Source organism: Myzus persicae, unplaced genomic scaffold (genome assembly GCF_001856785.1).
Source record: "Myzus persicae strain clone G006 unplaced genomic scaffold, MPER_G0061.0, whole genome shotgun sequence".
NCBI lineage: Eukaryota > Metazoa > Arthropoda > Insecta > Hemiptera > Aphididae > Myzus > Myzus persicae.
This window is the reverse complement of record NW_019101135.1, coordinates 790909-815463: the sequence shown is the minus strand read 5'-3', so window position 1 is coordinate 815463 and position 24555 is coordinate 790909. Positions and strand designations below refer to the sequence as shown.

At 28.3% G+C, this 24555-nt stretch overlaps 1 protein-coding gene across 1 annotated transcript in view; it reads left to right on the top strand.

Moving 5' to 3' along the window:
* The window catches only part of LOC111027846 (A disintegrin and metalloproteinase with thrombospondin motifs 20-like), a 96259-nt gene that overhangs the window by 28009 nt on the left and 43695 nt on the right, over positions 1-24555 (top strand). The window contains exons 2-4 of the mRNA XM_022306305.1: positions 17715-17882; positions 18010-18167; positions 22599-22727. Of these exons, the coding sequence (XP_022161997.1) occupies positions 17715-17882; positions 18010-18167; positions 22599-22727 (455 nt within the window). The remainder of the gene's footprint in view (positions 1-17714; positions 17883-18009; positions 18168-22598; positions 22728-24555) is intronic.

The window sequence follows — 24555 nt, the reverse complement described above, 5'->3', positions numbered from 1 at the left end:
ATCTATTAAATTACTAATATTACAAATTCAAAATAAAATAATTCTTCTATGCATCTAATAATATGATATTGTACTCAAAATACGATTTAACAGTATTTTAAAATATTATGTTCGATTATGTTACCCATATGAAACATATACCTAGGTACTTATATTTTAATGTTCAAAATCTATATCCACAAATATTTGTTAATATTGCATAACACCACATGGGTACTGTACATAAAACGTAGTCTGATCATTTCAAATTACGAATAAGACGAGTTAATCGAAATAAAAGTAGCCAAGATGACGGCGGCAGGCATTCTATAGGTGTTATCCTCGTATATAATAATAGTAATAATGATAATGATAAAAGCAACAGTGGTTATCCAAGACCAGCGTAATAATTTTAATTGGCCATAATGGGTCATAATGGGACTCACTATTGGGCGGGTCTATGGCCCGAGGACATAGTGGCTGCTGGAAACCGTGTGAAGGATAACCTCCGGATAATAGACAGAGGACTTGCAGGAGACGATCGAAGAAAGCCTTTTTGACTTGCTCATCTGCCCATGGAATAATTAATATTTTAAAAACTAATTATATATAATCAACTAGGTACCTACAACCTACCGATGGAAGGGTTGCCATATTTTCATCGAGTCATACCGGTATGGGCTTTAAGAGATACACGGGGTCTCGTCACGGAAATCACTCGTTTGATTCCGGACGAACGATAAAAGAATCTTAAAAAAACATCGATATACATTTCAAAAAAAAACTCTGAGATTTTAATAATGTTTTTTTAAGTTTAAACGTTTTTCTTAATCACCTATATACCTACTTAGCACTGTGTATAAATTAAGATACAATTTTTAATATATTGTAGTATGTACCTAATAGTTTATATAAATAAACTGAGTTTAAAACCCGACAAAAATTAATCTAAAGTCTTATCTTACTATCTAAAGTAATTAAATACTACTTTCTTGTCTGTGTATTATTTGTTTATGAGTCTTATTAAAATAGGAGTGAATAAACCTGTATGGTAAAGCACCTGTCATTTTTTATAGTAGGTGTCAATTTCTAGACATATAAATATAACTAATATTTCACCTGTTTGGCGTGTTCAATTTGAGATTAGGTTTTGGTGTTTGCGGTATTATTTTCTATCCTGCAGAGCAACAGAAAATTATCTAACCTAATGGGTCAATGTGATTTTTTAACATTTTATAAATATGGCTATTTATAAGTATGGCTTTTGTAATGGGAACGTTAAGTCTAGAGGAAACTAGGATCGCCATTATATACTGAAATGGTTTTAAATGTTTACAGATGATTTATTAATGCATTATTATTGTTGTGCTTATTATGTAACGATATATATGTTAATATATTTCGTCTAAATCGTTTTAATTGCAAGCGTAGTTTTGGGAAACATAAAACTCAAATATGATATATTGCATAATATTAAGTAATCGTCCTTATGATACAGTTATGCCGTTAATTGGTAGGCAGTTATATATGAAGATAAGTGCCTCGCATGACAATATTTTTAATTTGTATTGTCCCGGTTAGATCTTGTTTTGTGAGTGCGATTTCTAACAGTTTATAGGTAGTCGATAAAGGTTAGTCGACCAACATGTATTACACAACTCGAGTATGCCTATAGACACTCTGTATACTATTACTTGTATTATACATTTGTGTTTGCAACAATAATTATTATCTATAAACTCTATGAGCCTTTATTATAGATACCTACAACTATCGACGCAAATCGTAAATGTATATTATCATCATTAATATGATTATTATAAATATTGATATTGAATATGTTTTCTTATCGGGGGAAAAAAAACAGTAAATAGTGAAAGTCTTCAAAATATTCGTAATTTTTTGCACTGTGCAATCAATAAAAATATTATATGTCAGACCAAATCAAAATCGTATGATGCGTTTCAATGGTAGCTGCCGCCTACCTGTAATTAATATTAAAAAATATATCCTCTCCGCATGATTTTGCGTCCACTCGTACCTATAAATTATGACGATTTATATTATATTATGCAGTATGTTTGATTGACTGTACGCACTACGCCATACAAGGGAGACGAGAGACATAAATAATATGCTGTATAAAATTATGTATATGGGTACTCGTGTACACGTTTTTCTTATTCAATACGTAATAATGTAAATAAGAAACTTCACAGATACGCCATTGTTGTATTGAAATATTGTTTGTTGAAATATACATTTGGAATGGTAGCATGTTTTATTCAATGGAACAATTTAAGTTTGATGAGCGCAGCTGTTGATTTTCGATTGTTTCGATCGATGATTCGTCTGTGGTACTAAACTTCACCGAAGACACCAGAAGGTCAAGTGCGGACACGCCATATATATTTATATAATATGTATTATAGTTGTATGTAATGCGTTCAAAATATTATTACACTTGACGGCGACGATCTGTCGAGGAAAGTCTCGCACACGTGTGTCGGTGTACGTGTGCGTGTGTGCGTGTGTGTGCTCGTGTGTAATAGTACAATCGCGTGGATTGTATTATAATGATGTATTATAGATAGTCAATTACCGGTGTCGGTGGAATAGCTATTTGTCGGAAACAGGAAATTCGTACCAAATTATTTAAATTGAGAAGTTTTCGTTGATGGCGGGTGGGCTCCAGCAGATTATCGTTTGGGTAAACAATGAAACGCGCCGCGAACAATAAAATATAAACTCTCGCTCGCGGCCGCCAGTGAAACGGGGTCAAAACGACTACACGCCTACAGTTTTTGGAAACTTTTTAGATTCAGAGTAACCATACTATGGGCGGGGGCGATTCAATTATCTATCCGTAGCTCAGGTATAATTTCAATTGAACGACTACATTATTATATTATTTTAATGAAGTGATCATATTTTATTCCACGTTAATTGATTCCCGAAAATACGATTTAACTCTTACTTTAATTTAGCCAGTTGAATATACCATGCTTTTTGAATTAATTCTCTCGAAGTGCCATTAATGTGTGTCTTTATTCATCAGGTCGTGCACGTTTTTCAATGTATTGAGCAAATATTGTTAATGTACATGGCCGTATATATATATATATATATATATATAACATATACATAATATGTATACATGGTATGTTTCTTAATTTAAAAAAAAAAAAAATTATGCTAAGACACATTTATCTCATATGATAGGTAACTATATCATATTATTTTATTTGAAAAATTACTCTTGTACACTATAATCATAATTATTGATTAACTATGTAAGAGTGGAACTTTAAACTTATACCTATATCATAATAAACGGTATAATATGTAGATACATATACGTATAATTAAGCACTGGTCAACGATATTAATTGATTACAGTGATAATTTGTATTCATCTTAAACCGGCAAAAAGAAATCAACAAACAGTAATATACATAAAACTAATAATAACTCACTTAAGTACTGGTTTTTAGTTATCTACGCAATTTTAATCTACAAAAACTTTTTATTTATTTATTACTTTCATACAATATAGGTATCTGTGTATGCTGACCAATGTTCGATAGCTCTAAATTAATTTTAACGAACAATTCACGTTTTGCCGGCAATTTTAGAATGCCCAATTATAACTACAATACACTTTATAATTATTCAATTAATTACCTACCGCCTATAATTACCAACTGTTGGTTCATTAGTTTCACAGTGTCCCTATTGTGTCACAACTTATTAAAGTTATAAACAGAAAATTTGGATCAAGTGTACTACAGCTCGCTTATTCATCCCGTCGTCGCCATTATATCCGATATCACGTAAACAATAAATCTATATTGAACCCTAACCAAACATGTGTTGGCGCGTTATGCTGCTTCCTTTATACGCCCGCCTGTATGCTCTCCCTTTGTTTACCTAAGTAAGGTTAATGTACCTGATATTTGAAGTTCAGGTTTAATGTACACATATTTTATAATATTAATAATTCCGTATGGTGGTAGTATCCGCTGTCACACGTTGACGGTCGATTGCACATATACATGTTATAATTTTCGAACGCCGCACGATACACGCCTGTCTAATGAGATAAGATTTTTTAACTGACATAATATGATTCAATGCGCCTCTGTTGGATTGTCTCCAAACTCCGAAACCAGTAAATCGTGGTGTAGGTACATCATGGCACGTGGAACGATCGGTGTCCACATATTGCATTAGCGTATTCAAGGCAAATAATGTTATTTGTATGCACAGGACGCAAAGTCTGTACACAGGTGTCAAAATATGTACTTAATGTTTTTTCATTTGAATTTCCAGATTATTATAACATGTTGTTTATTCATTTGCATATGCGTTTAGATTACTGTTTTAACGACAAATGAATGATTGAAGATTTCCAGTTCGAAAGAATATTAAAATAATTACTCGTACCTATACCTACGTATTCAGTAGTATAAATTAATAGTAGGTACAGGTATACTACCGAGTATAGGTACACTTACTCTGTACACGTCTGTACACGTCTGTAAGCTAATTGATTATCGCATGTAGATTATCATAATTTATTATATGAATCGTGAAGTTTATAATGTATAGGTAGGTACACCTATAATACAACACATTAAGTATGAATAAACTTAACTCGAATCTAATTTTATACTATCATCAAATCAGTATAATAGTTGGTACGAAAAAAAAAAATTATAGAAATAATTACTGTTTAATTTAATGAGAGTAATTCAAAAAATATAGTCTACAGCCATGTGATCGATTTGAAGAGTTTTTTTAAATCTATTTATCAAGCACTTAAAATTTAATGTTTTAGCAGCTATTATATACTCAATCAAATACATCTAATGTGTTATCACATCCGTTTCAAAACGTTTTTTTGTGTTATAATTATTTGTAGCAAAGAACTGAGGTCAATCATATTATAACACAAGGAATAGCTTTTTTAAAATGTGGTTGAGGGGCTTCATTATGGAGATCAGTTTAACAATTAAATAAGATAACATTTCATGACTAAATTATTTAATTGTTATTACAAGTTTTTAGCCTAATTAATAAACAACAAAGATTTCACAAAATTTATGAAATACAGACAGTATTTAAATTAGATAACATATCAGAAAGCTTAACAGTAACATTTAAATGGTTGTGAATTAACCTATAGAGTTCATTTGATTAGAGCTTATTTTTTTACACAATACGTTTCATTAACTAGTGACAATTAAGATTATTCTATATTTTGATATAGTTCCAATACATTATATTATACTGTGTCTTTTGATAAAACTCAACTTTTTGTGTAGAACTATTCTACTTCAAAAGTGGTATGTATATAATAATATATGCATAGCATATTTGAACTGTCATAATATTGATAGATTTTTCTTGGAAATTTAGAATATTATTAAACTTTAAAGATAATTGCAAGTAACTCATAAAAAAAGATCACAATTTTAGTTGTACCTAACTAGTAAAAATAAAAATACTTATTTGATATATAAGCATAATGTTATTATTTTATATTTTAATATATATAGCACGAAAAATGTGTTGACTGTTGACAATTTCCAATTCCCAATTTAATTTTAAAACAACAGTTGAAACGCATACTATAAACGCTTAGTTTTTAAATTAGGTACCCACTGCGAAAATTAGGCATATGATACATTATAATATTATTTCTTCAATTATGACTAAATCAATATTTATAGGTATAATATGATGGTATTGATAGTTACTATCGTAATTTTAAAATATAATATCACAGCATTCACAATTTGACATTTTAATACAAGGTTACTCACATGATAATAAATAATAATTTATTGTTACATTATTTAATAAATTATAAACATCCTTAATATGGTAATTTTTATTATGAGTCCTTATAATTAAAATAAAGAAAAATCATATGAGCAATAGAACCTAAACCAAGCTCCGTTCAACTGCGTTTATCTAACCCGATGATTTATCTCATTGATTTCAATTTTACCATCATAATACTTGACTGGATAGTATTGCGTATAGAGTAAAGCCAGGCATTGTATCCTGCCCATAATTATTTTAATAATTTGTATATATTAGGCGGTACATTGTTTCATTAATATAAACAACTAATACATTTTTGTTCTTTAGTTATTGCAGTTAATTAATTTGAAAAATCAATGCCGTAATAATGGCAAACATAAATATATAATTAAAAAATGATTTTAAATGTGAGTATATACAAAAAACAACAAATTGCCAGTTTTGTAGGTATATCATATTGTATTTTAATTAAATGTAATAATGAGATATAATATTCAGTAAATAATGTACTTTTTTATTTATTTATTTTTTGATGATGATTAATTGGCCATAATATCTGTTTGTACTTTTTGTATGTACTTTCCAATATGGAAATATCAAGCTTTTTCCGTTTATTTTAATATTAGTGTATAATATATAATGATTGTACAATATTATTATGAAATTATTACTGTTTTGTGTTTAATGAACTAAAATAAATTAATATAGCCTCTACAATTAAGATATTATATCATTTGCTACTGATATTGTCAAAAAATAAAAATAAAAAAAGATTTAGATCAATCGAATTTTAAATGGTAAGTATTAAATACATGCATTATTTACCGGTTTACTTTACATACCTTGTGTCTTCTGTTTGTTTTACATAATATACTGAATAATATGATCATATACAGGACGATTCACCAAGTATGCTCCCCCCCATTTTTCCTTCAATAATTAATTTATTTGAATTCTGATTTTTGGAATTTTTAAATATACTTCAACGACTATATAATATTATTTATTACTTAGGGAATATCCTGTGATAAACTTCTGCTTTTCAAATTAGAACCACTCATTTTCTTATTGTAAATTAATTAAAGCATCATTTTCTTGAAAATGTTGAAGCATCTCATTCAAAATTCGAACGAAATTTCTAAGGAAGTTGTATTAAAATGTTTATGCTATAGAATATAGATAATAGCTCTTAGAAATGGTTTCAAAAAAATGATAAAATAAATGAAACATTGGATTTAGTATTTATTTTATTTGGATAATTTGATTCTGGTACTTTCGTCGAAATGTTCAGAAAAAATATCCCTTAAAAAAATTATAGTAAAAAGAGGGTTCTCATTTGTAAAACAGAAGTTCGTATCTCCATGTGACACTCATGACACCAACACAAATTATAATAGTTTGAAAAAAATGGTCTTTAAGTGTATTTGAAAATTCCAAAAATCAAATTTTGGATTATTGAAGTCTAAATGAGGGCGAGCACGCTTGATGAATCGCCCTGTACGGCTGTATAATATAATTTATTTTTTATTTGCATTAAGAACTCGTCATATATTTAAAGAATAACTAAAATTATTTCAAATATGAACTTGTGTCAGAATATTATTCATTGAATCGATTAAGTGAAAGATCGATGTAATTTATAGGTACCATTTTAATTTGATTATCAATGAAATGTCACTAGTGGAGTAACAATAATTATAGTACATTATTTGTCAAATGGCAGAGAAGGGAGTGTTGAATAAATCCTTGTAACCTATTTTGCACAGGACTGTTGTAGACAGAGGTTCATTATGTAAGAATATTATTCGTATTCCGTACACTACACTTCAGTAGAATTATATTTTGAAGAATGATTTGTTATTCGATTATTCGTCACTACGAACGTCGATAAAATATGTAAATCGAGTCGTGTTTGACAAAATGTATATATAATTATACTATATTTTTAAAGTGAATAATCCTCTTGTTTGGTTATATTTTGTGACCTAAATTAACTCGGTACTTATTACTTTTGGTTTTTTAGTCTTATAAATATTATTAAAGAGAACACGGAGAAAACCGCTGCTGCTTTCTAGTTTCTTTACATAAATGATGGATTATTGTGCCCACGGGGCATCAATTAGAAATTAAAATCACATTTTTTTATTTTAATGTTCTTATAATACTTTATTTCAACACTTTATAATAATTGATATACGATTTAAATATCGATTTTTTTTATACTCGCTTTACTACCGCAGCTCAACAATTATCATTAAAATATTTAATTTATTTTAATTTATTAATTTAACATTAGAATATATTCAAACCTATAATCATTATTAAATATTTTTATTATTGAAAACAAAAATGAAATTAAGTTGAAGACGTTAGGCTTAGATGGTAGCAATATATAATTAAGAGTTTAAATTCAACACTGTCACCTGCACTAGTTCAATATAACGTAATCACATTATCGTACAATTATTGGGTAAGCTTTCACCCAGTTTCGATATAAGTATATTATACGTATATATTTTATTATATGTTATTATATTATACAAAATTATCCGAATACGCGTATAATAATGCGTATATTGTATTACCAAAAATAACAGAAATTCTTGTATTTCCTTTTTAATATTAATATTTACGAATAAAACCACAAAAACATAAAAAATCAAAAAAATGTTTAACTTGATAGATTATTTTAAAATCATCTGAGAAAAGTTGAGGTTTTTCATATATCAATTAAACTAGTTAAGTTCATAAGTTGACTAGAACATTAACTAACTAATTAAGTTAATGCCCAGCTTTGCATATAAGTATATTCTAGCATATTACTTGTGAGTCGTGATACAATTTATTATTACCAGGTATCGTGAATAATATTAAGAAAGTATTAAAATCGTGGTCGCTCGTGTTTTTTTTGTAATAGGGCTTTACTTGCAGTACCCTATTATTAGACTAATAGACCAATACTGACTATACTATAGTACTTCCATCGTCACCATTCCTGCTCGATCGATACAAGTGATTGGTACCTATCGCACGTGCTTCAATACCCTTTCGTCAGAATTTAGCACATATATTAACATATCCAGCCATTAGGATTAAGTTTTCGGTTAACGATGGCACATCACTTATAGCTCTTCCTTTTTAACGTCCTCGCCAACTATACGCATGTTCTGAAAATCTCTTCAAATCGTACATTTTCATATGCGTCAAGAATATTCATAATCATAATAATATTAAGTTCATACTGTATTAATACAGAAATATAAGTAAATTACTTAAACCTAAAGCGAAATATTATAATAAAATTTACTACAGACTCGCAGTATCCTTAATCTCTCCTCCATTGTATAGGATTAAGAAAAATATTAAGAAGAGTCGGGTTTCATTATAAAAATTTAAAAAAATATATTATATACATTATTATATATTTATATAAAGTATCAAGTATATCCTTTACAAATATTCATTGAATATCAATGTGTAAATCTGTATTTAAGTGACAAAGTGGCAAACTGTAATGCTTCAACAATAGCTTGTTAAAAAAAAGAAGAAAGAGAAGTTAAAATGGAAATGAAATATGAAATTTAATAGGAGGGGATTAAGATAGTAAGATTTCTGAAACAGTTATTCGTCTAGTACAGCTGCTGGTTAAAAATAATCCTGAGATTATATGATTAAAATCGCAATAGGTTTATTATATTCTGCTTGTTGTTCACAGTCAATAACGCATTTTAATGTTATCATCCCGTCATTTAATACTTCCCTCCTGACCAATATAATAATAATATTATTGTCAAGGACGAGTGGTTGCACACACCAACGCACCAACTATCACACAAATCTGCCATATTCGTAATAAACGTCTTATTTTTTTACAAACGTTTCAGAAAGTTAAGATTAATTGCCTATTCTATTTAAACTTAGAAATACGAAGAAATTCATCTCTATAAAGACCTCTGTATTTTAAAAGTTAGCCAATTTACATAATTTGTCATTGTTGTCTTATTTATAAATTATATACGAGTACGTCATGATCCATAAAATATAATATATATTATAATACACGTTGTTAATAAATACACAAAATGTCGCACACAGTATTGTTAAAATTTAAAAGTTCCTGTTGAGCCACAATGTTAGGTAATTATATTAATTGATGTTTCTTAATTCATAGAACCGAATCATAATCAACGCTGGCGAATCGCGATATTGCAACGAGAAACCATTCTTGAATAATGAAGAATAGTTCAACGGTTGTCGACCTCTTTTCGTTATATTTTTCGCCGATCTTCAGCTATTACTAGTAATAAACGTAATGTTAAACATATGTAACAATATGATGTATTACTTTATTACTCTGTGTACTGCTCATATTATTGTGTGAAACCCAGAACTTACGATACCCAAGTCTACGATCACACCATACAATTTACATACCAACATTATGATATTATACAAAAAATATAAATATAAATACATTAAAAAAAAATCTAAATATGTTTAAATATACTAACTTATCTGTGAGAGTTGTTCCTAAGGACCAGCAATTGTCTAAATACGTTTTTGTTTTTTGGTAGATAAAAATATTTTTAAAAGATGATTGAATATTTTTTTAATTGAGTAATTATAGACAAGGTCAACAAACTAATCTCTGTAGAATTTAGCATACAATTCAACTTAGGTTTTATTTTTAGTATTTTGTATTTCTATTGATCATAAATTGGTAATTCTATTCTCATCAAATTTTAATTGTATTTAAAAAAAAGTATTTAAACAAACTTCACAAGGAGGTATACATAAATATTTTTTTAACAGTAAATACTCATCTTATCTAGAAGTGTCAACGTTTTTAAAAATATTTTTTTTCATAATTTTAAATCATTAAGCAAAACAATGAAATTCAAGATTCGATCTTGATATAAGTATTGAAATTCTCGGAAAAATATCTTGTTTTGAAATATGAAAACAAAAATATTGTATGCTGTCATTCAAAAAGCTTAAACCTTAAAAAATGATAACGGTAAAAAAATAGTAAAAGATATAATTTTGTCTTCAATAATGTTTTGTATTGAGATGACTTAAAATTATCTAAACAAAATTATTTCCACGCACGTTTATATTTTTTAGAGATAATGAGTGTTTTCTTCTAAAAAAATATTTGAATGCCTACGTATACGAGATGGGAGTAAAACGCGTGTTTTTACTGTTGTAATTATTGTTTCATATGTTATAATATATATATAATAGTGTTTCGTATTGTGTACTTAATGCACGTAGTGTGAAAATCGTCGAACTAAAATAGATTAATAGAGTCAGACATGAGTGATAAAATATAATATTGTCACCCACTTTCATCACGACCTAGGGAAGAGTTGTGCTCTATAATACCTATGTAATGTGTTTTTGGCATTGTCCTCATATTAGCCAACGTATTCATAATATTATGGGCGCCGTCGTCCAGAAAAGTTCCGTCTACTTAACACCGCATGTTAATTGAGCATTTATAATATTTATAATATTTAATGGTTTACAATTTTCTCTGACCCGAATTTGAAGAAGATAAATTTAGAATTATTTCAAATGCAAAATTTTTGTTTATTATAATTAACGTAGGTACCTATAGCTTAAAAATGTTCCAATACGAACATGATGTATTAGATCATTAATTGGAAATCGTTCAAGCAGTTGATTACATTTTGAAATAAACGTGGTTCCTAGCATAAACTTATCGACACATATTTAATTAATTTACATATTATAGTTGTAAGTTATAACTTATATAACGGCAGATCTATTAAAAAACCGGTTCCCTTACACGACGTGTTAACCGCGGATATAACAATCGAAGTATTAGGTACATATACTATTTTTTATTTTGTCTACACCAATTCGAAATCTATAATTAATTAATTAGAAATGTAAATATTTATTTTTCGAACCCTTTCCAAACAGAATATAAAAATATGTTAATTTAATTTTTTGTATTTGGTAACATAAAAAAAATAAGGTAGAGAAGGATTCGATCCGGCGCGGAAGCCTTCAAGGATCGTATTGTGTAGCTTCTGAGACGTAGCCATTTTAACTACTATCATACGGTCTGTCGACCAAACCGAGGTAATGTGCGTTAATAATTCTCAGCGTGTGCAGTCTTGGCCCATCACGAGCTGTCAGAGTCCAGAAGTGAAACGAGCATTTTTGTTCGGTCGATAAATCCTATCGTCACCCCAACAGTAAATTATCATCATACGAATATTCAGATTTATGCTATTTATGTTGTTATTGTAGTGCTGTCAGAGCAGTTGTATTATAATTTAAATTTAAAATAAATAGTAAACAATTATTAGTATATGATTTGGAGAATTTTAATCGTGCAGTTGTAATTATGTCTAGTACCCGTTGTTTTTTAAATATCTAAGCATTATGGTTTATGGTCCGTGGAATGCCCAGACGAAAGGGTACATTTTAGTGAGTCCCTGATTTTATATTTTCAAAAACATAAATTTGCGTGGAAAACCCGAAAGAGACAGAGAGAGTTTATTTTATTTAACAAAGCCTTATTCACAAATGTGTGGTACTTCTGAAACTCCAGGGAGTTTTTCTGTACCGTTTTAATGGTACAGCGGAACTGTGGAAATCTGTTTAATGTAAGTGCAATAATTGTACGAAATACGTTATAATATATTATATCTTACCATTTAACTATAAATAACTCCTTTAACATAAACTTTACTGTGTAACATCGACGACGGCCTAAATACTTGAATAATTTTAGAGTATCTTATAAGTGTATATTTTGTATTTGTAATTTTAAAATTTGTGTTTAAAATTAAATATTGAATAACATACACATATAAAATAATATAAATAATTATAAAATTATAAAATAATATATATATATATATATATATATATATATATATATATGTTTTTAAATATTTTAAATAGTAAATATAATTTATGGTTTTAGTACTATAAAAAATGTGATACCTTTTTATGTAATCTTGTTATTATAGTAAAAATTGATATTAAAAATAACATAAATAAAAGATTTAAACGGGTTCAACATTTCAAGCGGAGAAACATTTTTAACTTGTGTACCTACCTACCAACTATAAAAGTAAAATAGTAATTATGTTGTGGTATTAAAATTTAAAATGACAATATGTATATATTATATTATAATAGGTATTCGTCGTAACAAATGAAATTAAATTCTCGAAAGTACACGATATTGGCCAGACTAACCTGTTTATTTATTTTTTATTTTTTAATTTTCTGGCATTATAGTTTATTATAGAACTTAACTTACAACACTCGCTGTGAATAACGTATACTTTTTTTTCGGCGTGAGTCCTAAAATTAAATTAAAATAAAATAATGATTGCAAGCTAAAATGAAAAATATTAATAAATACCATATTATAATGTACCTACAACGTGTTTATAGTCCATAATATAAAATATGTGTTTTTATCCGTACGACAACTTTATTGCGCTGTTTTATTTAGATATATACTCCATTCATATATATTATATATTAATGTAAAATATACAGATCATTGGCATTCGTTTTCATTAGCTACTTAAATATATTTTAATTTACGTGTCGTCTGCTTTTTTTAAATATAAGTGAAAATAGTTTTACATCAACTCGTATAAAGCGTATGATAGCCGATAAGTACGCACCATTGACCATTGATGGTATATAAGTATATTCACTACATAAATTATTCACACATTCACGTATTAGGTGCCTACCTGGTTCTAATATTGTAGTTTTCAATTATACCTATCTACTTATGTTGTAAGACTTATGCAAATACCGTAAAATGTTTTTGTAATTCGAAGATAATTTGCTCATGAATTATCAGTAAAACGACTAGGATGGGAAATCTGTACAGGTATAGTTTTCTGAGTAAAAATGCAAAACGAACATCACTCGTCGCCTGTACCTAATCGTTCTAATATTCTATACTTCCATTATAAATAGCGTAAAAAAACAAACTATTTCAATACCTACCTAACTCGTATAGTCGTACATACAATCATTTAAAACATAACATATATTTAGGCGCTCTGGCTTGACAGTTTTCGAAGACGGTTACCAAATGTAGTTTCTTATAACTATTATTTTGTTATCTGCTTTTCATCGTGGTGATTTTACTGTTATTTATCATCGATATAATATTATTATTGTATTTCATCTCGGTTGGTGCGTATATATGATAATAGTTGCCGTAAAAAATCTTGGGCGACTAATGGTTGTATGGAATAAAAAATAAAAAAAAATAAAATAAAAATATCAACAACCGTCAGTAAATAATAGTTATCGTCCGATTTTCTCGAGATTTAAAAAACAAACAGAGAAGAGTATCGTACCTATACATCTGTGTACATTTACAACAGTTTTACGGCTGGTCTGGCGACAATTGTATTATTTTTTTATTTTTCAATCGTACCGATATCTTTTTGTACCCTTATATTTAGTGAGTAAACAGTGATATGAAACGTAGGTATTTCCGAATGAGTATACATAATATGCACTTAAAGGACCGGTTGACGGGACATTTTATGAACTGGCCACCCCATAACGTGACGTTACGTAGGTACACATACTATGTTATATAGGTATACGATTACGAACCGCGCGTGTGGTATAATAGTAAATAATCTAAGACAATAAGTGTAAAAATGATTTTAGTAATGTTTCGATGACAATGATGATAGACGATATTATGACTGTTTGTATTATAATATATACCAAATCTACGGGATTCGAGCAATTGAAAGTTTTTTTTTAAATGTTTTAATAATATACTGTTTGCATCCGTGGTTTATCATTACCATAGAAATATGGTGATTAAGCATATTTAACATTACCTAAAAGTTAATTAAAACGAGTTTATATAATAGTTAAATTAGAAAAAAAATTTCATATTAATCCAAAACATGTTTTTAACCATATTTTTACTTTTTGTCGCAATATTTTGCGCATACTTAATTATAAGCAGAATGATTTATGGAGCTGTGAATTGGCAATAATTGTCCGAAGTACTATAATATCCTACAAAAACTGAAGTAGGTATATAATGTACATAGGTATTATTTTCAGATAGTCGTACTTGTATCATAATATTCATACAAAGTACATAATATTATAATATTGTAAACATGTATAATAAATTGGATTTATTTTTTCTATTTACTTGTCATCTTTTCATGTGATAAATTAAATTTTAACTCTACAAAGTTACTAGTTTGAGCTGTGAATTGGTAATAATTGTCCGAAGTATTATCCAAAAGATGCAGTTGTTATATTATTATGTATAGGTACATAATAAGCATTTAGTTTATTTCAGTTAATCGTTTTTTTTTTATCGTTATATTCCTGCAATAGTACATACCATTATAATACTGTGAACATGTATAATAAATTGAACACACAGTTTTCCAGAACATCTAATTTACTTTTCGTTTTGTTGTGAGATAAATTAAATTTTAACTTTACAAAGTTGTGCTAGTAGAATAAATTACACAAGCATTCATTAAGACCAAAAGTTATTGGGTTGTTATAAAGTTATTATAGAGTTGTGATAATGACGTTGAAAACACTTCAACACTAGAAAGCGAGACATTATAAAAATAACGTTTTTATTATCAAACGTTTTCTATAAATCACGGATCACGTTTTTTTTTTAAAACTCCAACACAGCAAATTAATAATAAAAAAAAATATTATAATTATGTATGACGTTTATGTATGTTTTAGTTTTAAATTGAATCCGAAATGTTATAATGTCTACTGACTTGTGGTCTCATAGTACAATTAATTAATTTGAGTATACATAACTCCTCCCCCCCCCCCCCCCCCCCCCCAGTGACGCGTTGAATTCGGGTGATTCGAGTGATTTAAAATTAGAACCGCATAGCCCGTCGTCGTCTTATAATATTATGAAATATGGTTTAAATTGTGTGTAAATAATAAATTATTATTAATCGGATTCCGATTGCATCCATAATAATAGCGTACGGACCCACGTAGAATTCAACCATTTTGATATTTTACGAAGACAAACATCGTAGAGCGCCGTCGACTGAAATCTGCAGTTTCAATATTATCATACGTATTTAAATAGTGCCGTTTAAACGGATCGCATACAGATAAGTTAGGTGCCTACACGCGTAGTACCGAACACGTTTGTTGTCGGAATAATATTAAAATGTAAACAAATTCGTTTCAATGGGACGATCGTGACGTCCGTTATAGTAATAATAAGTGCACTAATAATAATATATATCATATCGAAATTCCAAGAGTTGCGGTTTTCCGGCACCTGATCGATCGATCGATATCGATCGCGTTATAATAATAATAATATTATGTCGTGCATGAGAGAATTTGAATTTTTTTTTTATTCGTATTATCTGCCTGGACAATGTTCAAAAATGTCTTTGACGAGGAACCTGCAGCTCATTCTATACCAGGTCCCAATAATAATAATAATAATCATGTGTAGTAGCGAAATACGAAAATAAAAAAAAATAAATCAATAAAGTCGAAACCACTTGATGCCAACGCACCCGGTTTTCTTCGGCCTTGACAATGAACGTTGCGAAATATTTACATGCTCCCTCGCATTATACCTAGGTATTGTATAGGTATATAAACTCTGAATTGATTTACGTCGGCCAGGAAGTCACGACATTCTCCGATAACGGCTCCTCCAGATTCGTTTTTTTTTTTTTTTGCTCACTATTATATGAATATATACGTGTACTGCGTACTTATATATATATATATATGTGTGAGCGTGTAGTTAAATTAATAATAATAACTTTATAGACAGACGGCGGCAGCGGCGGCGGCATAGCTTTGTGGTGTCCTGTGCAGCCTGACTTCGCAATTTTTTCTTTTATTCACATTCGTCGTTATTTGTTTTTATTACAATATATATTATTTATAGAATACTCGCCTGCAGTTGCCATATTATTATATTATTAAAATATTCTGACGTTACGAAACGATATCATATTATGTATTCGTGTGTAACGTTGAATCTGAGATGTCGTTCACGTTAAGTGTTATAGTCCATGTATTGGTACATTAGAATATCGATTGACGTTTCCTGAAACTATATTACAAAACCATTTTAACTGCGCATCGTGACTATTTCGAACACTTAATTCCAGCTGTATATTTGCGTTTTTGTTTTAATTTAAGCCAATCAACTGCAGAGTCTAAAAGCGATAGATTTGATTGATAGTTTTAATAACAAAATGTGAGAACCATAAATTAAAAATTTAATTTCGGTATAATATATTATCTTATATTTTAAACCATTTTTGGACTATTATTTCATTTAAATCCATTCATGTTTAATATTTTTTAATATTTTGTATTTAACTACTCGGTATACTCTTAAAATGTTAACTTCCAAAAGTTGATTTCATTGCAGTTAAAAAATAAATGTAGTTTTTTTTTATTTTTGTATTCTTTAAGAAGAAAAAATAGGTACGAAAACTTGGAAACAAATTTATGTATTTTTATATTAATCTCTATTTTTTCAAGGAAAGAGCGATTAACGAAGTATAAATAAAACTGTTTATAAAAAAACATTTGAATATGATGATAATTTACAAATTTCACATTAACATCTATAATATCTCGCATCTCACATGCATTTATTTTTTGTTTTTACGTTGTAAAGTATTAATATGATTATTCGTTACTACTAGGTATAATATAGTTTAGTCGTGTGGAACAAAAACTTTTGCAATATTAAAATATATTTTTATTTCGACGTAGTATAGAATCGTAATAATGGTTATGTTGTTTCAATAATTACAAATTTTTATTACAAAATTTGCTGTATGGAATTAGATGATAATGGATTGTTTTACTTTCAGATGAAACTCAAACGATGTCAATGGTTCCCGAGTTACTTAGAAAAAAATCTTCAACTGTAGATTTGTCGGGTACCAGCCGTTTTGAACGAGAATACGTAAAGCCAATAAAGTCAATACCTGAATCGTTGCACACACACGATATTCTTTATGGCGGTGACCAAAACAGACGTAAGTTTCTCATAAATCTATATTATACTGCTGTTACTATAAAGTATAAAGCCATCGAATATATTTTTTGTTTGATGATGTGTCTGAACAGTAATATTGTTATGCTATTATTATTATTATTGTAAAGTCGATCGAGAAAAACTTGTTAAACACCATTCTGGGCAATATCGACACAAGACAGCATTTATATGGGATCCTCATCCTCAATACAAGTTTACGGCATTTGGACATCTATTTCATTTGGTGCTTATTCAAGACTCCAAGTTCGTTTCTCCCGATATCAAAGTAAGTGTTCATTTGAAATATTAAAAAAAAATAGTGATGTAACGTGTAAACATTAACCATGTTGTTTCCATACACGGAACACTATAATGTAACAACACAGCGCACGTTATATTTCAATTGCCGGTACCTGTCATACATACATAAAAAGAATATAATATTATTTTTTTTTAAAACAGCTTATAGTTTCAATGCAACACGTAAATCGATGCATTTCATCCTCGTTAAAATGATTGTTCTACAAGTTCAGCAATTTTTTATCAAATAATAATTGCTAGAAGGTTTTATATTAAGTGCATTGCGAGACTATTACGAAAATTACTTTCCTAGCGTTTGGAACACTATATATTACTACAATAATATTAGAACAACGGATTAAATGTCCTACATGTAAAAATATCTTACGCGTGACATGAAACATATATTTTGGCGATTCAATTGGATGTGATTTTATATTGATTATGTACTGACAAAGAAGTAATAACCGTCGTTTACTTAATTGCTTTATGGGGTATATTTTAGTTATTTTCGAGATCGATTAATGTTTTTATAATAGATAAACGAATTCATAACTCAATTCTTGAGGACATGTGCGCGTATACAAATATAGGTATTTCATATTTAGATCCTCTTCAAATATCCATAGCAAATTAACTGTCATCATAATTAGTATCAGTTAAAGCAGAAACAAATGAATATTAGTGTTAACAAATTATTAAACTGCATGACAAGTTAATATAAGATATTTATTTAATTAGCACTTGAAATAAAAAAAATAAAATGGCAATAGGCACACTATAGAAATGATTTATAACGTACATGATATTATTATCCGCGTGTATTTTACTGCAGCGTTTTGAAGATGCCCACTACACACTAAATATGTATATTTTATTATCGATTTATTTAATTGTAGTCTTAATCGAACACAGTTCATTTATTATACTCAAATTAATCAATTATTTAACGATTACCTAGTGAAATGTATAGGTAATATATTATGTAGATTGATAAAAATATAATAATTTTAACAAGTACCTAATTATGATTTATTCCAATTCAATAAAATACCATAACCTAAAATTTTAGTTTTAATAGATACCTATAATTAGAAAAAGATAATGTCTCTTTTCGAAATAAATTGTTGAACATTTTAATCAAATTTAAACGAATATGATAATATTACGATTGACTAATAGATTATTCTACAATTTGCATCATAATAGATATCATTTTTCAATTTTAATCCTAGTGCTATATTTATTAAATATATATATATATACATACATGGGTATTTACTTAATGTTAAATTGCCTTTAAACACGAATAAAAAATAAATAAAAATAATAATGGAGATTTTAAATAACATAAATATTAAAAGTAAAATTTTTAATATTTATATACTCGTACCTATATATATATATATATATATATATATATATATATATATATAATATATCTATGTAATTACTAAAAAACTACTTAAGCTGTACATAAATATTATTTTTTTTGTACACTTCGTCATTGCAGCAGCACCGAAGACTAAAAACTGTATAAAGAAAAATAATTTAACTCTTCAAATAAAAAATTTAAATTTAGATACTATATTACTATATTATAGATGCATGTGCTTTTTAAAACTTTTGCTGACAAAATAATAAGATATTCGTTTATTTTTGAGATTTAACAATCCATATTTAACTAATAATATTGTAGTGAAATACTGATCACAGAAACACAATGAACTAAAAACTGATTTATTTGAAACAGTCCATGATATATTGTATAGATATTTTTATTCATTTAATTGTGCAATACAATATATAGGTATATTGTATAAGTATAGTTTATTTTCTAAGTACGTGTAAGCCCACTTTTTGGGAAAAAAGAAAGTGTTTTCACAATATTTTTATGCTAATGTTTATAAATTGATTATTTGATTATTTCTTATCTTATTTTAAATATTCAATCTACTCTGCAGATGAGGTCAAGTCAAGAATCCGGATAATTGTTTAAGATAGCGGCATTCTTAAGTTTTATAATTTAAGTACACCTAGAGCTGTTTTTAAATGTTTCTAATATGAATACCTACCTATACATAATATTATGATTATAATATTGACTACTGCAGCGATTTCGTTTTCACGTAGGTCGGTAGGTACGTAAATAGTTAATAAGTACTTTACTAATTATTGTTCGATAAAAAATAATTATAAGTCTTATGTTCGGATGAAACTACGCTAAAATATTTTACGACAATTATTATCCTGTATTGTGTCTTATACATTCCTTGAATTTCGTCCGCGGTAAACGACGCATCTTTATATTCTCTGTACAAACCTGTTGGTTGTTACCGATATATCCATGCACACGTATATATAGGTATATATATTATAGAATATCGGGTTTCGTATTATTATTTACAAAAGAAAAGTTTTTTTTCCACGCATAATTAATTATTTAGTCTGGAGTGATGTCTTATATACACAGCACCCACTGGAAAAAGAAACGGTGTACATATATACAGGGTGATTCATCAAGCAAGTGCTTCCCCAAGTTTTCCTTTTATTCAAATTTTAATTTAGAGAATTTTTGAGTACAGGACCATATTTTAATTCGTCCTTTGATGGTGTGGAAAAAATCAAAGGAAATGATAATATGGCCCTCAAGTACAATATACCTGGTACCTACTTAAAAATCACGAAATCGGGATTTGAATTATCAAACGAAACATTATGTGGACGATGGGCATGCTCGGTATGAACTATCCTGTATACTATTATAAAATTATGCAACGGTTTTTTAACGGCCATTAGATTTGATTTTTCTATTTATACACACGTATACGCACGAATTATATTAAAATGTATTTTCTACAATATCGGACTTGTCGAAACAATTAAACGAGAGCATAATTTTAATAATAAGTGTCCTGCACCGGGATAAACGCATTCTCGGAGGTTTTCTGCTGCCGCCTATATTCATATAATATACGATGAATATCGACTGTTGACCCGGAGACTGCAGTAGGTATTATACTGCGGTATACACGTCGTAATATACCTATGGGTACTGTTGTGCGACCGTATAGGTTTTACGTACACATCGGACATAATAATATTATAGCGTCGGCACATTTTTTTTTTATTTTTATTATTACTCCGTTGCAATACGCGTGCATCGTCCCCAGCAGCGTGTGATCTCGTATTTTATTGCCCATGTGATTCAGGGTTACACATATTATTCTACAGTGCCCGTGTAATCCGTCGTTCGTCTGCGCGTACAATGGTATTAAATACCTACGAGTGTCGTTGGATTGTGAAATTGTCGGGGAGGACCGCATGTGTACGGACCCCTAGAAAATAATATTATATCGTTACGACTGTAATATTATTTCCAATGAGTTTCCGGGATTTAGCGGGATTACTATGAATTATACAATGTTATACAACGACGAAAATTATAATACTTCATACTAATAAGTAATAAGTGAAAATGGATTACTGCACAGTGTCTGACATCACTAAATAATTTGAAAAATATAAACTGCACGTCATATACTTTGGTTTTGAAATATATAACTAATTTACTTATCTAATATGTAAACTGTAAAAAAATTATATTTTATGTTTATTTAAATATGAAAAATACTACCTAAAACTGATCTTAACGGATACTTATAATAAATGTATGTTATTAGAATACGTATTATACAATTTCATATATAAGATTTTATTTTGATTTAATTCGATGATAAGACATGAATAATTATTAATAATTATTGACTACCTACCTCGCTACAGCCCAGCTGAACTTAAAATAAAATGTGTAATATTAATGATTATAACAGGTTATTAACATTGATGTCTATATAGTCTATACGATTACCTAAGTAATATTAGCTTATAATTATATTTCCCTTGTACTTGCTCAAACAAATTTAGATGCGCGTGATACATCTCTAAAATGTTTTAAGTATGAAATGGAAAACAAATGATAGATTTTATACTTTTGTCATTATATATTTTTATAGAATATACATCATAACATTCGCAAGCGTATAATTATATAAATAGTGAAACAAAAGCCTTTGTCTTACGAAATAATAAACGTGATAAATATTTAATAAAGCGAGACCATTTTATCCCTTCCGATGACGATATAATTTGTTTAATTTTGAATATAATTCAGACTTTTAGAAGTAATAAACGATTATTTAGTAACTGTCTTGATATTGGGAAAATGCCAAAAAATATTGTTGCTAATGATATTATCCGTATGTATGACGTTTTAATAAATCTACCAACAACCTATTTTATTGTCTTGTATAAAATATACAAGCGCTACGCGATGTATAAACTTATATGATTTTTTAAATTAATAAAACAAACAAAATGATCTTGAATACTCAGTTTACATTTGTAATTATCGTAGATTACTCGTATGAAGCACAACGAGTCTTGGAGAGAACCACCCAATGTGAAGGTTAATGGATGTTTCTACTCAGGAAATGTGTCTGGTGAACCTGACTCGGTCGTTTCCGTAAGCCTTTGCGATGGAATTGTAAGTATATACCAATCTATTTTATTTTCACATTACCTTTTTCAAAAACGTTTTTATTTTATTTTAGTCTTAATTTTATCAACATAATATTATCATTATAATAATTTAAGCAGCTTATTTAGTAATACAATATATTATGAAATATTATAATATAATTTAGACCTTTAATTATAATATTGTGTATTTATGAGTCGTGTGTAATAATTCATAAAATAGGCGTACCTCTTATTTAATTCTTTGTAAAAGAAAAAAAATGAAAACATTAACAACTTAGGTTACAACAAAATAATAGTTATGCAATAAACATATCATCATGTTACCGTCGACAACACAATATTACGAAGATCGAACAATTTTTTTTTTTTAATAATAACAGATATTATAGCTGGTGTATAATGGATTTTTCGATGAAAACCTATGTACCTACCTAGTAACTACCTACTATATAACATAAAGTCATGTAGAGTGTAGACTGTAGAGACAGTGTTATCGGTCACAATCTTACACGTAAGAATATAAATTTACTCAAATACATAATATTCTACTTTTACATCAACAGTGAACAATACATTAACTTTACGATGTACGATTTATAAATTACAATCCTTAGTATAGGTATAATATTAAATAGGTACAACATTCTTTACCGGTTCTCCAATAACAAAGATATCTTGATCTCTGGTTATTTTCAAAATTAAAATATTTTCGTAAATCCCAAGATGCCTCGTTAAAATTGCAACATTTAAACTTGAATTGTAGTCAATATACACTGCTGATACTCTATACCTGTGTTTTAAAAATTTTTTGTTGTTGCGACCCACAAATTTACAATTTTTTAGGTAGTCGACCCCATACCATTTGGTATAATTTATAACACTTATAGTCATATTAATAATCCTTTTTATTATAAGCGATTTTAACATTTAATTTTAATAATATGCAACACTGAATAATGAATAATACTTAATCCTGTTCTGTACAAAGATTATTTTAAAATGTAAAAAAATTTTTATTTTCCTGTTGTCATTTGTAAACCTTACCTGCAACAGAGACCCATCAAACACATTTTGCGACCAAAAAGATTGAGAAATAAGCTGCACAGATATAGACACATTATAGTCAATACCTACTCAACAGTGATATTGTTGTTAGTTGTAGATTTGCAAAAAGAATAACGCATCGCCATTTCAGTTAAATCAAATTAATTTTACTGACCGAACCACCGAACACAACCAATTGGCTTTATCTTCTTAATAGAAGGATTTATTTTTTGTCCATAATACAAAATATCAAAATGTCTATCATTGAAGTATTTGTTTCCTAAAATAATATATTTATATCAGTGTGCCTACAAACATACATATTAGGTATACTGTATACTAATAATTATACTAATACTATGCGATAAGTATTTGGTATAATAGGCATATTGTACATTTAATACTATTATACGGTATAATTACTTGAGAGACTCAATTACTCAAGATCGTTTCAAATGTTTTATACTCATGAGTGTAGAAAAAAATATTTTAACTTCTATTAGTACAGATAGTGTAATCGATAAGGTTGCATTAAATAGTGAGTCTTTACCTATATCAAAATAATATGTCTCTTTTTGGGGACCCTTATTGAAACTACTTTCCGGTAAAAAAAAACCCTATCCCCCACTGATTATACCATACGAATGTTTTTTTAAAAAATAATTAATAATGTACTTGCTTTACCTTACGGGGTTACGTCTACACCTACCATACAGCTATACTTTGTTTATATTGTGTACAATGTGCATATAAGTAGGTAAGTGCATAACATAATATTATACCCATAT